General features: G+C 42.7%; 1 protein-coding gene across 1 annotated transcript in view; it reads left to right on the forward strand.

Moving 5' to 3' along the window:
- RP1 (RP1 axonemal microtubule associated) overlaps nt 1–13465 on the forward strand; it is a 224265-nt gene that overhangs the window by 97734 nt on the left and 113066 nt on the right. The window contains exons 19-21 of the mRNA XM_056112482.1: nt 2223–2355; nt 3249–3400; nt 7908–8062. Of these exons, the coding sequence (XP_055968457.1) occupies nt 2223–2355; nt 3249–3400; nt 7908–8062 (440 nt within the window). The remainder of the gene's footprint in view (nt 1–2222; nt 2356–3248; nt 3401–7907; nt 8063–13465) is intronic.

Genomic DNA, 13465 nt, shown 5'->3' on the forward strand with positions numbered 1-13465 from the left:
AAGCGGCCAACATGGCCGACCCGAGTTCGATTCCTCCGCCCCTCTCGGAGAGCCCGGCAAGCTACCGAGAGTATTCGATATGCCAGACACAGTAACAACAAAGTCTCCAATGGAGACGTTACTGGGCCCGCTCGAGCAAATCGACGATCAACGGGAGGGCCTTTACCTTTTTTACCTTAAAAAATAAGGAGCGATAGCACAGCAGGTAGGGCGTTCGCCTTACAAGCGGCCAACATGGCCGACCCGAGTTCGATTCCTCCGCCCCTCTCGGAGAGCCCGGCAAGCTACCGGGAGTATTCGATATGCCAGACACAGTAACAACAAAGTCTCCAATGGAGACGTTACTGGGCCCGCTCGAGCAAAAAATAAGGCTCAGCAATACTTGTCCTGATTGTCACAAGTTGTGAGCATCAGGAAAAATGAAATAAAGCATGAACAAGTCCTTGTTTCCCACCTCTGGTTTTTGGTTCCTCTGAGTTGATGGTGTCGCATGTACCTGGTTACCTATATCAGAAGTTTTCCATTTTTTTCTTGATTATTCATTTTCTTTACCACCAAACTCCAACCCTCTGAAATCCTCTATTGACTCTCTCTAGATCCTGGACTTTGCCTTTTGTTTTATTTTATTGTCATCTCTTTAGTCTTTAGTGGGTGGGGCTGGAGCGATAGCACAGTGGGTAGGGTGTTTGCCTGCATGTGGCTGACCCGGGTTTGATTTCTCTGCCCCTCTCAGAGAGCCTGGCAAGCTACCGAGAGTATCCCACCCACACGGCAGAGCCTGGCAAGCTCCCTGTGACGTATTTGATATGCCAAAAACAGTAACAACAAGTCTCACAATGTTGACGTTACTGGCGCCCACTTTAGCAAATCGATGAACAACGGGAGGACAGTGCTACAGTGCTACTTTATTCTACACGGCTAGGTTTTCTCTTTGGTTTACTGCAAGTTTTCCAAATATCTCTCCAGCTCTTTTTGTCCTCTAATATCAAGTCTCCAAAGAGCAGCTGGAATGATTCATTAAAAATAGCAACTTGACCTTCTCTTTCCCCCTTTATCTAGTCCCTGTCCACCTCGTTCTCCTCTTTGACCTCTTTCCAAACCACTCTGCCCTTGTGAATTATGCCTCAATTACACGGATCTTCCAGTCTTAGATGGATTTCACCAATCTAAAGTATTCCCCCAAATGCTCTCAGTGAACTTGGTTTATTTCCCTTATAATGTGTTGCTTATTTGATATTTTTATTTCTGTTTGAGATCTATCCATTAGGAACTGAGAAGCAAGATAGCAGAAACGTAATACAAATCCAACTACAAGAATAGTGGTAGATGTCGGAAAACGTTTTGTGGAATAGATAATTGGTGTAAGACACTTTGGTTACTTAGCAAGTATTTATAGCATATGTGAAATAGTTTGTAAATTAAAAGTACAAAATTAAAGATCACTCATGCTTACTTGGTGCTTAAGGAGTAGAGGGTAATCTGCATGGCATTTCTAGGGGTTTCCCCAAGCTACCCCAGGCGGGGCTTTTACGTAGGTAAGAGTCATTTGCTAGGGTGGTTGCCAAGGGGGTAGAATTGGGATTGGTTGATGATCCTCTTTGGAATTCCTCTCTTTGGCATTTTTTTCCAGTTGGAACTTGTCTCAAATGGGGTTCCCGTCTTCTCTGGGTCTGTTGGCACCAGGTGAAAAGTCATATAAGGCCTCAGTTCCTGTGTCCCCAAGGTGGGCTTTCTGCAGCCTTGGGGCTGTTGGTTTTATTACATCCTAGGAATTCCACTAGAGGTTGGAGCAATAGCACAGCAGTAGGGCATTTGCCTTGCACGCAGCCAACATGGCCGACCCAAGTTCGATTCCTCCGCCCCTCTTGGAGAGCCCGGCAAGCTACCGAGAGTATCTCTCCCGCACGGCAGAGCCTGGCAAGCTCCCCGTGAAGTATTCGATATGCCAAACACAGTAACAACAAAATCTCCAATGGAGACGTTACTGGGCCCGCTGGAGCAAATCGATGAACAATGGGAGGGCCTTTACCTTTTTACCTTTAGGAATTCCACTGCCATGGCGATCCTTCTCTGTCTAGATACCTACGTCACTACTAAGCAAGAGAACTACCATGTCTGTTAACCAGCGTGGGCCATGCATTTTAGCTGAGACAGGTATACAACTCATGCCGTAAAATCTCTGAAAATCTGGAAATCTTTGTCCTTGTTCCTTCTCATCTTAGGTGACCCTGCAACATCTGAGAAGCAAGAAGGCCCTGGATTTTGTGGCCAATGTATGCTTATCTCGGATCCGAGCAGACGGGGACATTGTCTGTGAGCTTCCCGTGGTTAACAGAGGACAAGCCGTGTTTCCATGTGAGTTGCTAGTCTTCACTGCTAAACATTGCAGATGCCATTTTCTTACAGCTACACAAATTGATTCCTAAACCACATAGTTACAGAATATTTATTCTAATTCAAAGAGGATGGTTTCATCATCGATAAGTGATGTGTTCTGCATCACAGCATGAATTACTAGTGGATTTGGATTAACCATAATCGCAAAAAAAATTGCTGAGTCTCCCATAGTCTCAGGACTAAAGTTAGAGGAGAAGAAACTGTCCTGCTAGGGCTTCATCCGGCCAGGCCACTACTTCATGTCATCATCTCTCTTTTGGTATCATTCCTCATCAAATCTTACATTGTCTCAAATTTTAAGCATCGTGTAAAATAGCATTGTCATCTTTGCTACTACTAAAACACACAGTACATTTCCAGCTGTCTAATACAAAATCATGTCTTTTAAAATTGTTCAGTCTTTCTTCATTCATTCATTCATCATCCTGTTATTCGTCAATTGCCTCGAGCAGGCCCCAGTAACGTCTCTTTCATCCTAGCCCTGAGATTATATTCAAGGCTCTTTCGGAGAATGAGACCCATCATTGTTACTGGTACTTGGCATATTTGGTACGCCACGGGGAGTTTGCCAGACTCTGCCCTGTGCCCTGCCAGACTCAGTCTTTCTTAAATACCTATAAACCCTCTGGGCATTTGCTTAGGACCGTAAAATGCCCGTTTATAATGAAATCAAAACCCAAAAGGTGAAATCTATCTCTGCAGATATAGAAAGTTTAGATTCAGTCACTTCTCTCATATGTTCTGTTCCTTTGTTTTTGTGGTTTTCTTTCCTGACCCATGGTTCTGGATTCTGCTTGTCCGGATTCCAAAGTGATGGGTTTCCTCTGGCTTGTCTCTCTTTGCTTTGCCAGTGGTGAGATACCAAGTGGACGTCCATACTGGGGAACTGAAGCAAGCAGAAACGGAGTCTGAAGTTTTCCTGTGTCTCTATGGGGAGAGAGGAGATTCTGGCCTTAGGCTGCTGCGCCAATCTGACATGCCTGCAAAATTTCGAAGAGGACAGGTGAGTTTGCCCAATAACTTCCTGGTGTTCTTAGCAATCTCTCTGTAGGTGGTTGTACAAGGTGATTGGAAATTTATTTAATTTTACATTTTTAAATTTATTTATGAGGATGGCACACCTGGCAGTGCTCAGACACTACTCTAGGGTTAGTTCTTAAGGGTCTCTCCCAGCATTGCTCTGGGAATCATGTGATTGATGCTAGGTAGTGCCTCTTTCATGGTGAGCTCTGCCCTGGTCTTTTGCACTTCCTCTCCGGGCTGCTGGTTTGCAACTTAAAAAAGTATTTGCCACCCTTGTACTGTTTACTAGGGCATCTTTTCCTTATTTTTATTTATTTATTTACAAAAATTTTTATTAGTGAAACACCATGAGGTACAGTTGTAGACTTACAAATTTTTGTGCTTGGGTTTCAGTTATACAATGATCGAGTATCCATCCCTCCACCAGTGCCCATTCTCCACTAATCCCAGTATCCCTCCCACCCCCATCCCCCCATCCTACCCTACCTCTGTGGCAGGGCACTCCCTTTTGTTCTTTCTCTCCTTTTGGGTGCTGTGGTTTGCAAAAGAGGCATTGAGTGGCAATCATGTTAGGTCTAGAGTCTACTTTCAGCATGCTTCTCCCATCCTGGGAGGATCCTTCCAACACCCTTTATTTGGTGCTCCCTTCTCTATCTGAGCTGCCTTTACCCTAGAGTGTGCGGTTGGCCTCCAAGCCATGGAGTAAACCTCCTGGTATTTATCCTTATTTTTATTTTTAACTAATTTAGATTGGCTTACAATATTATGGAAATTCAGGAGTTGAGCTTAACATTTGAATATGCATGCAACTTTTAATACTCACACCATCCAAATCCCAAGCTTTTGTTATCTTTAGCACATTTTCCTGTCTTGATTCTTCATATACTTTGTTTTAGGAATTGTTCTCGAAAGAAAAATGACCCACACTACGTAGCAATGAATAATCGAACAAAGAAAAGTAGATGAAAATTAGTGATAGTGTAAGAGAATGAAAAAACGAGTTGAGATGGTATCAGGGGAAAATATATATGAATACACTCTGTTGGGGAAGGTACAAAGGTACAGAGAATTATTTTATAAAGTGAGGCCATACTCCCTGTTTCACATAGTAACACTATAGAGCTTCTTTTTTTTTTTTTAACATTTTTAACACAGCCAAATGTGTTATTTTCACACCTAAAAGTACTCACTATTTTCCTTTTGTTCTTTATGTATAAATGTCTATGTAGGTACTAAATGTTTGAGGTGTTCCAATGAAACATAATAATCCCAGTTAATTTTTAATATTTTATGAAATATGCAGAAAGTATTATATTGGGCTTTAAATTGAAGAATAAGAATTATATAAAAATATATGTGCTCCATACCTATAAGTCTTTTTCTTCTGTCATTCTCTTTGCTGTTGGATTCACATCTTGGGTTTGGGTGCTCAATGAAGATCTCATATTTGGTTGCAGTTTTCACCCAGGGGATGCAGACTTGTGGTGCCGGGAACAAACCCCCGTAGTGACTCGAGGTTGCATTGGTTGCAGCAACAGGATCAAACTCACAGCCTCAAATATGTCAGATAGATTCTCTACCAGGAAGCTACATCCCCTGGACCCATAAGGATGTATTTTTTATTAAAATAAAATTTCTAAATCAGACTGAGGCTGCAATTTCTCAAACACTGTTTTTTTAGTTTATGAAATATTTTGAAATATCCACCATCTTATTTTGGTTGTTGTTATCACTGTGGATTATGCAAGCTTTCATGAGAACAAAGAGGGAATAATAGATGTGTTTCAGATGAGGATAAAACAAAATTATCTCTAACTTTTGCTGTCATCAGTGAATTGCTAATTTTGAGCAGAAACCAAATTCCAGACAGAGATATTATTAATATGATGCTGAGTGATCAGTGGCATTTTTCCCTTTAAGGATCCTCCCTGCTTTCCTTGAGTCCCATACTCTTACCCCAGCCCTTTGTGACATATGGTGAATCTGTCATTTCTTCCCACTGCCAGCGTGCAGTACTGTGTGAAGTTACTCGCTGAAATTTCACAAGTCCTCTTCATGATGAAGCTTTCTTCAGACCACTACTGCAGGTGGCATTTACTAGAGGGTTGCAGGGTATGTTGCAGACAGATTTAAACAGGTTAGGAAGTATCATTGCAATCAGTATTTGAATAAGCGATGAATGTGGGCTTAGGGGTTTCTTTTGAAGTTTAGAGTCAGAGATATAAAAGTGCTTTCCTTCCCTGGTTCATTTTATTTTATTTCATTCTATCTTATTTTATTTTTATTAGTGAAACACCATACGTACAGTGGTCGGTTTACAAACTTTCGTGCTTGGGTTTCAGTTATACAATGAATGAATACCCATCCCTCCACCAGTGCCCATTTTCCACCACCAATGATCCCATTAGCCCTTCCACCACCCACCCCATCCCCTCCCCACCTCTGTGGCAGAACATTCCCTTTTGCTCTCTCTTTTCTTTAGGGTGTTGTAGTTTGCAATAGAGGTATTAAGTAGCCACCGTGTTCGGACTATAGTCTACTTTCTGCACGCATCTTGCATCCTGAGTGAGTCCTCCAAACATCTTTTACTTGGTGTTCCCTTCTCTATCTGAGCTGCCTTTTCCCCCAGCATGTACTGCTGGATTCCAAACCCTGAAGCAGACCTCCAGGTACTTATCTCAAATATTCTTGGATGTTTGTCTCCCATTCTGTTACTTTATATTCCCCAGTTGAGTGCAATCTTTCTATGTCTGTCCCTCTCTTTCTGGATCATTTCACTTAGCATGGTACTTTCCATGTAGAACCACTTGTATGTAAATTTCATGACTTCATCTTTTCTAACAGCTGCATAGTATTCCATTGTGTAGACGTACCAACATTTCTTTAGCCTGGTTCATTTTAGATTCCACATTTTCTGTTGTTTTCCTCAACACACCCAGTATTATAAAATGCTGAAAGTTTTCAAGTGTTTTGAAGTCAAGAAACGGGACAGTCTCTTCTAGGACCAGAATGACTTCACAGCAGCCACTCTTGCATCACTAGGCACTGATGGTTGGTTGTTAGTTTCTCCACGAGGCGTTCAGGGGTATAATCAATTGGTAGCAGCATACAAAATAGACATAGTTTAATAGTATTTCAAAAATTTTCTTTGAGCATGTGGCCAAAGCAATAGTTGAGCAGGTAAGGCGCTTTCCCTGTAGGAAAATGACTTGGGTTTGATCACTGGTACCACATTTGGCTCCCCGAGCCTTTCCAGGAGTGATCCCTGGGTGCAGAGCCAGGAGTAAGCACTGAGCAAAAAGTGGGGAAAAGATGGGAAAAGAAAAAGAAAATAAACAAGAAAATCAAGCTATGGAGGGAGCTCAGAGGTCAGGGGCACATGCCTTGCCCAGGCATGGACTGAGGTCATGCCAATTCCTGGCATTTCATAGCATCCCCAGAACACTGCCAGGAGTAACTCCTGAGTGCAGAGCCAGGAGGAGCCCTCAGCATCGCTGGGTGTGCCCATAAGCCCTCCCCCCCCCAAAAAAAAACCTCAGTTGGAATCAAGAATTCCAACTGAGCTCGTGTAGCTTCCATCTAAAATGGATGTCCAAACTGCAATGTAACTGGTTGTTCAGGCAGGCAACAGGAAACGCACCCAATGTGGTATTTGCGTTTTATCACCAGGAAGGCAGCTGGAGTTCACAGTTATGACTTATTCCTGGGCACATAGAGACTTCATGAGATTTTTTCAGCCCTTCCCTGGGTAATTTTAAGGTATTTGTTCTTAGTGACACTGTGAAAAAGTCATGTGAAGAAGTTCTTTTGGTCCAACTACGGTAGCTTTTATTTGAAGTTCCATACCTCTCTGGGAATGTCACGATGTGCATAAATGACTCTGTTTAATAAATGAAGATTGATAAATGAAGATTCTACGATGGTCTTTCATGATAAATCCAAGAATGTGCTGTGTACTGTATACAGAGGAAAATATGATATAGGAGAAGGGTTTGGAGGAAGGGAGGGAGGAAGGTAAATGGAAAGGTAAGAGAGAAAGAAAAAAATGTGTCCCCGCACACCTCCTGGTTTCTCAGCATCCCTAGAAATTAAATGTTCTGCGTGTGAGGTCATTTTTTTTGTTGGCCTGACAAGTTAATGAACTGCAGGGCAGAGTCAGGAATCCAAGCAAGAAAAAAGCACAGATGGAAACCTCTGTGAATGCAGGATTTGTTTATTTATAACACTGGATATTACTACGAGTGGAGAAAACAAAAAAGAAGAAGAAAAGCACAGCTAGAAATACATTTTAATCGATGCAAATCATTTGCTTCTTTTTCCTTTCCCGGTTACCCTTGCAGTTCCTAAGGATGGTGCATTTTCTCTTGGAGGATTTGATGCTGCTTCCGGCAGCGCTTGGCCTGTTACTGTGGCCTATACTTGTGTCTGCGACTCAGAGATTTTTGCATTTTTTCTTTTTTCTTTTTTTTTCAAATCTCCCATTTCAGAAGGACACATTTCACATCGAAGCAGTGTCGCTCGGGAAACTGCAGAAGGTGCTGCTGCGCTGTGATGCGACGGACAGATCCCAGTATTGGCACTGCGAGAAGGTCGTTGTGCGGGAACCTGGCCTTGCAGTGGAGTCCGTCTTCCTGTGTGAGAGGTAGCCAGCTCCCCGCCCTGCTCAGCAGGGTGTGCTCTGGGCCCTGGGGTGCGGATCTGTGCGTGTGCGTGTGCGTGTGCACAAGGGGATTCGTGTCATTCACTGCGTGTTCTACTCCCTGGTTCAGTCAACTCTCAGCTAACCCTTGTGAGGAAATCTTATGTAATTACTTGCTATTTCAATTCTATATGTCCCAAGAGGACCATCAACATGAGAAATTGTTGCATAGATTGTGATAATTACTAGAATGCCGTGTTATAATCTTTTCTGAAGCCAGAAGAAGCCGGGAGAGAATTCTCTTACTAGGACATGAAAAAGAGAAGCTAGTTAGAGCTGACTTCTCCAGAGTTTCACACGGGTGACTTCAAAAGGAGACTTCCTTCTTTTCAGACTTGGTTCCCCTGTGTTAAGGGCTTCATCTCCCTTATTTCATGTCCTGACATCTGAAAATTGACATCTTAGATTTTTTTCAACTTATTGAATCACTGTGAGATTCAAAATTGTTCCTGAGTTTCAGTTGTAGAATGTTTGAGCACCCATTCATTCACCCACTCGTTCACAGATTCGAATTCCCTCCCCTTGTGTCCTCAGTTTCCCTCCTGTCCCCCTTCGGCTTGCATCTATAGCAGACACAGTTCCTTTTAAACACTGTGGCTTGCAAGAGTGTTACGGAAAGGGTATCATGAGTATCACTTTACCTCCTTTCAGCTCCCAGTTCTTGTTCAGGGTGACCATTTCCCTCTATCATTGTCATATCGGTCCCTTCTCTGTCCTAACTACCCTCCTCACACGGTGACAAAAGCATCCTACTAAGGACCACTCCTCCCTGAACACAGACTGACCCGAACTCATTGGAGTGATATATTGACAACCTCTGAAAGCAAAAGTCTCAGTACTGCAGGATCTAAGTTGCCAGCTGATGTTCATTTATTGTTGCTTGGGGTATTGGTACAGGAGAGAGGATTGATTCCAGACCCATGAACAGGACTGAATAAGAGGTTTCTACAGAAAAACCCAACCCACTGTAGACTTGAGAGCAATCCATCTTGGGTTCCATTTAGAAATTCCAAATCTTCATTGCTGGGGGATAACCCTACAGTTTGCTTCCAATGATCAATAGGAAACTAGAGGATTAAAGACTTAAGTAAACAGAGAGGAGCTGAAAAATTTAAGGGTGTGGGTTTGAAAATGCCAAAACCCAATGACCACTTTTATAATAAGCAAAAAGTATGGCAAAAAAAATAAAGTTTATTTCTAAGAATTTCAAACACCAAAGCTGACAGGGAACAAGGGGAATCACTGTGGCTCTCCTTCCTTTTGCCCTTGCAGCCATTAAATTCCAGCAGTTCCTTTTCCACAGCACCTTCTGCAGGCATTTCTTTTCTGTTATCTCTTCCCCACTACAGAGTCCTTGCTGTCAAGCTGCGGTGCTGACTGGTCTTCAATTGACTTCTTTCTCTTGTCCCATCTCACCTGTTCACCACTTCTAGGATAACCCCACCTTGGTATTTCCAAATAGTATTCCCATTATTGCTCATCTTTTCCTTATTCTGTTTTTCTTTATTCTAGTTTGAACTTTATTCTGTAATCTTTTATTGTCTCATTTTGCCTTAAAACTTTTCAAGGAAAAAAAAATTAGTGTGTTTCAGAAGCATCTTATTTCTTTTGATTTTTTTTCAGCCATACCCAGTGGTATGGCTCAGGGCTTAGTCCTAGCTCTGTGCTGGAGGTCATTTCTGGGTAGGGCTTGGGGGAGCATATGAAGTGCCAGGGATTGACTCTGGTTGGCCATGTGCAAGGAAAGTGCCTCATCTGATGTACTATCTCTCTGTCCCCTTATTTTATTTTATTTTTTTAGGGTGCCTGTTTAGTAGCAGTTAGGAGGACAGAGGTCACTACAGAGGAAAACTGGCTTACATGGAGGGTCTGATGGTTTGGTGCCAAAGGTGGGACGGGGAATGAGGAAGTGAATATTTTGTGCCAGGGATCACCCTTTTTTTTAAAAAACGTTTTATTGAATCACCGTGAAATAGTTACAAGCTTTCATGTTTGGGTTACAATCACTCAATGATCAAACACCCATCCCTCCACCAGTGCACATTCCCCACCACCAATATCCCTGGTATACCCCGATATACCATTTCCTACCCTTCCCCTGCCTCCATGGCAGACAATATTCCCCATACACATTCTCTCTCTCTCTCTCTTTCTCTCTCTCTCTCTCTCTCTCTCCCTCTCCCTCTCTCCTTTGGGGCATTATGGTTTGCAATACAGACCCTAGAGGTTATTATGTTTGGTCCTTTATCTACTTTCTGCATACATCTCCCATCCCAACTGGTTCCTCAAGCCATCATTTTCTTAGTGCTGGGGATCACTCTTAAAGAAGACTCCAGCTTTTGGGGTTCTTTCTCCAGACCCCAAATCACTGTTTTAATAGTGTCATCTCTCTGTTCAAAAACCTTTATTAACCAATATTCCCCCATGAAGAAACAACCGGCATGACTGTCACTGTCGCTGTCCTCCCATTGTTCATCGATTTTCTCGAGCGGGCCCAGTAATGTCTCGAGTGTGACACTTATGATTGTGTTTGACATATCAAATATGTCACGGGGAGCTTGCCAGGCTTTGTCTTGCGGGTGAGATACTCTCGGTAGCTTGCCAGGCTCTCCAAGAGGGGCGGAGGAATCGAACTCGGGTCAGCCTTGTCAGCCGCATGCAAAGCAAACACCCTACTGCTGTGCTATTGTTCCAGCCCAACCAGCACTACATCAATAATAAAAAAACAAAAGAAAAAGCAAAAACACTTTATTCTGTTCCAATCTAAGGATTTATACTATTTAGTGCTATTTTTCTTTCTTTCTTTTTAAAATTATTTGGTGTATATGTAGTTTATTTTATTTCACTTTTCTTTTTTGCTTTTTGTGTCACACCCAGCGATGCTCAGGGGTTACACCTTGCTCTGCACTCAGGAATTACTCCTGGGGACCATATGGGATGCCAGGGATTGAACCTGGTCTGCCGCATGCAAAGGAAAATGCCCTACCCACTGTACTATCGCTTCAGTCCTGGCCATTTTTCCTTTTTCCATTTAATTTTTTATCACTATCCTTTCTGAGATCTTACGGAAATTCATCAGTTGTCACCACTTGATTGTGTTCTATCAAGAATTGCTTCGGTTGACTTTTGAAATGAGCTATTCTTTAGTCTGGAATATTTTTCCTTACTCAACTCAGGACCATAATCTTGTCCAGCCTGCAGTTTACTGTTCCAGTTTACTGTTAGTCTGAGCTCTTTGGCCAGTCTGGAAATGGTGACTGTCTCCTACCAATGTTCATTTAGAATTTGGCGTATTGGACAACTTAGGGGGAAGGGCAGCAGCTGCATTTTATTCCCCAGGTTGAAGGACTGGGGGCTGATTTTATCTGTTTTTTTTTCCCTTAGGTTTTGGTATACTTAGTCATGTTAACTCAATTGGTTTTCTAGAGTGAACCTGCCAGGGCAGAACTTTGATCTCTGTCATACGCTTCATGGCTATGCAGACTTAACACACAGTGCATGCTGCTCTCGATGTCAGTTCCCCACTACCTCCTTCCCTTACCTAGGACTCGGTTCCACAACTCTGCTTTGCCCTTGCTAGGAAGGAAAGTGATTGCAGTCCTTAATTCAGTTTTAGTGGATTGGAGCTGCAACATTTTAAATCAGAAAATATGTTAAACAGTTCAAAGGAATAGAACAGCCATGCACATATGACATGTGCTAACAGTTTATCTTCTGCACTCTGCAAGTCCCAGAGAAATGATTATCAATACTTCTCGAGACAGTACCGAGGTGAAGAACTCAAATCGCAAAGACTCTCCATCTCTGCAGTGATTGAGAGGTAAAGCAGCTCATACTTTCTCACTTCTTAAGCTTAAAGAGGGAGTAAAGCACTACAGGTTGCTTTTTTTTCAATACATAAAGACCATTCATGGTTACGTCCATGTCCCAAGAGCCCTCTTTCTGGGTAGAAGTCAAGGACAACCCTGTCGCAGGCAGATGCTGGTCTAGAAGGCTGCATTGATTCAGGAGGAATCCCGGGCAGCTCTGAGCAGCTGAGAGAGTGTGTCTCGCCAGGTTTCCGCTCAGACCAGGTATGAGAACTGGCAAAGGGGGATGAAGAGGATGAATAACGTTTCCTGGAATGTGGACAGCTAAAATATTCAGGTGAATGTACCAGGAAAAGACAATTTCAGATCTGGAGACAGTGGGATAGGGATTTGCACATGGTTGACTGGGTTTGAACCCTGACACCATGTATAATCCTCTGATCCCTCCTGGGAGTGATTACTAAGTACAGAGTCAGAAGTAAACCCTGAGCACCACTGGGTGTGCCCCCAAGCCAAAATCAATCCATGAATAGAAATCTTTAAGGAATATAAATGCATTTTCAGTCATGTTCCTTGCTACTTCTTCAAGGTACAAACATTTATCTACAGTTTGATTAGGGCAGAGACTACCAAGTGTTTGGTTATATTTTTTAAAAGAGGAAAGTATTTCATAAACAAAAAGCATAACTATAGGGATAAGATACTTTTGTACATCACAGATTCTTCCTAAGAGGATTCTCATCCCCTCTTCTCTAATTGAACACCCACATCCTTATGGTTATATCTTATTTCTATACTAATGGTTTTATTTTCCTGTCATTTTGGATATTTAATATAGACAGCACACACAGCAATGAATTTCTAGCATTTGCACACAAAGCATCCTAACTGATATTTGGAATAAGCAAAATTTGCATTTGAATCAGGTAAAGCATTCAGCAACTGACAATGACTTGAAGGCAACATTCTTATTTGCAATTTATACTTTTTTCTTGGGCTGGAGCAATAGCACAGCAGGTAGGGCATTTGCCTTGCATGCTTCCAACCTGGTTGACCCCAGTTCGATTCCTCTGCCCCTCTTGGAGAGCTCAGCAAGCTACCGAGAGTATCTCGCCCGCACGGCAAAGCCTAGCAAGCTCCCCGTGACGTATTCGATATGCCAAACACAGTAACAAGTCTCACAATGGAGATGTTACTGGGCCCATTCGAGCAAATCGATGAACAATGGGAGGATAGTGATAGTGATAGTGAGTTTTTCCTAGAACTGCCATCACAAATGACCACATATTGGTGACTTGAAACACCAGAAATAGACTTTCTCACAATTGCGAAGGCTGGAAGTCGGAAAGCCAAGCTTTCGAGAAGGATCTTGGCTTTCTCTCTCATGCCCCTGGTGGGTGGATGGTTGCCATGGTCTGGGGCCACAGTGTTAGCCGCTGCCACAATCTTACTGTTCCTGTTCTCAGCTGCAGCCTTTAAACGTTGTCAGTCGTCGCGTGACTGCTTTCTCTTTATGCATGGGTCTATGTACCTTCTC

Source organism: Sorex fumeus, unplaced genomic scaffold (assembly GCF_029834395.1).
Source record: "Sorex fumeus unplaced genomic scaffold, SorFum_2.1 ptg000002l, whole genome shotgun sequence".
Taxonomy (NCBI): domain Eukaryota; kingdom Metazoa; phylum Chordata; class Mammalia; order Eulipotyphla; family Soricidae; genus Sorex; species Sorex fumeus.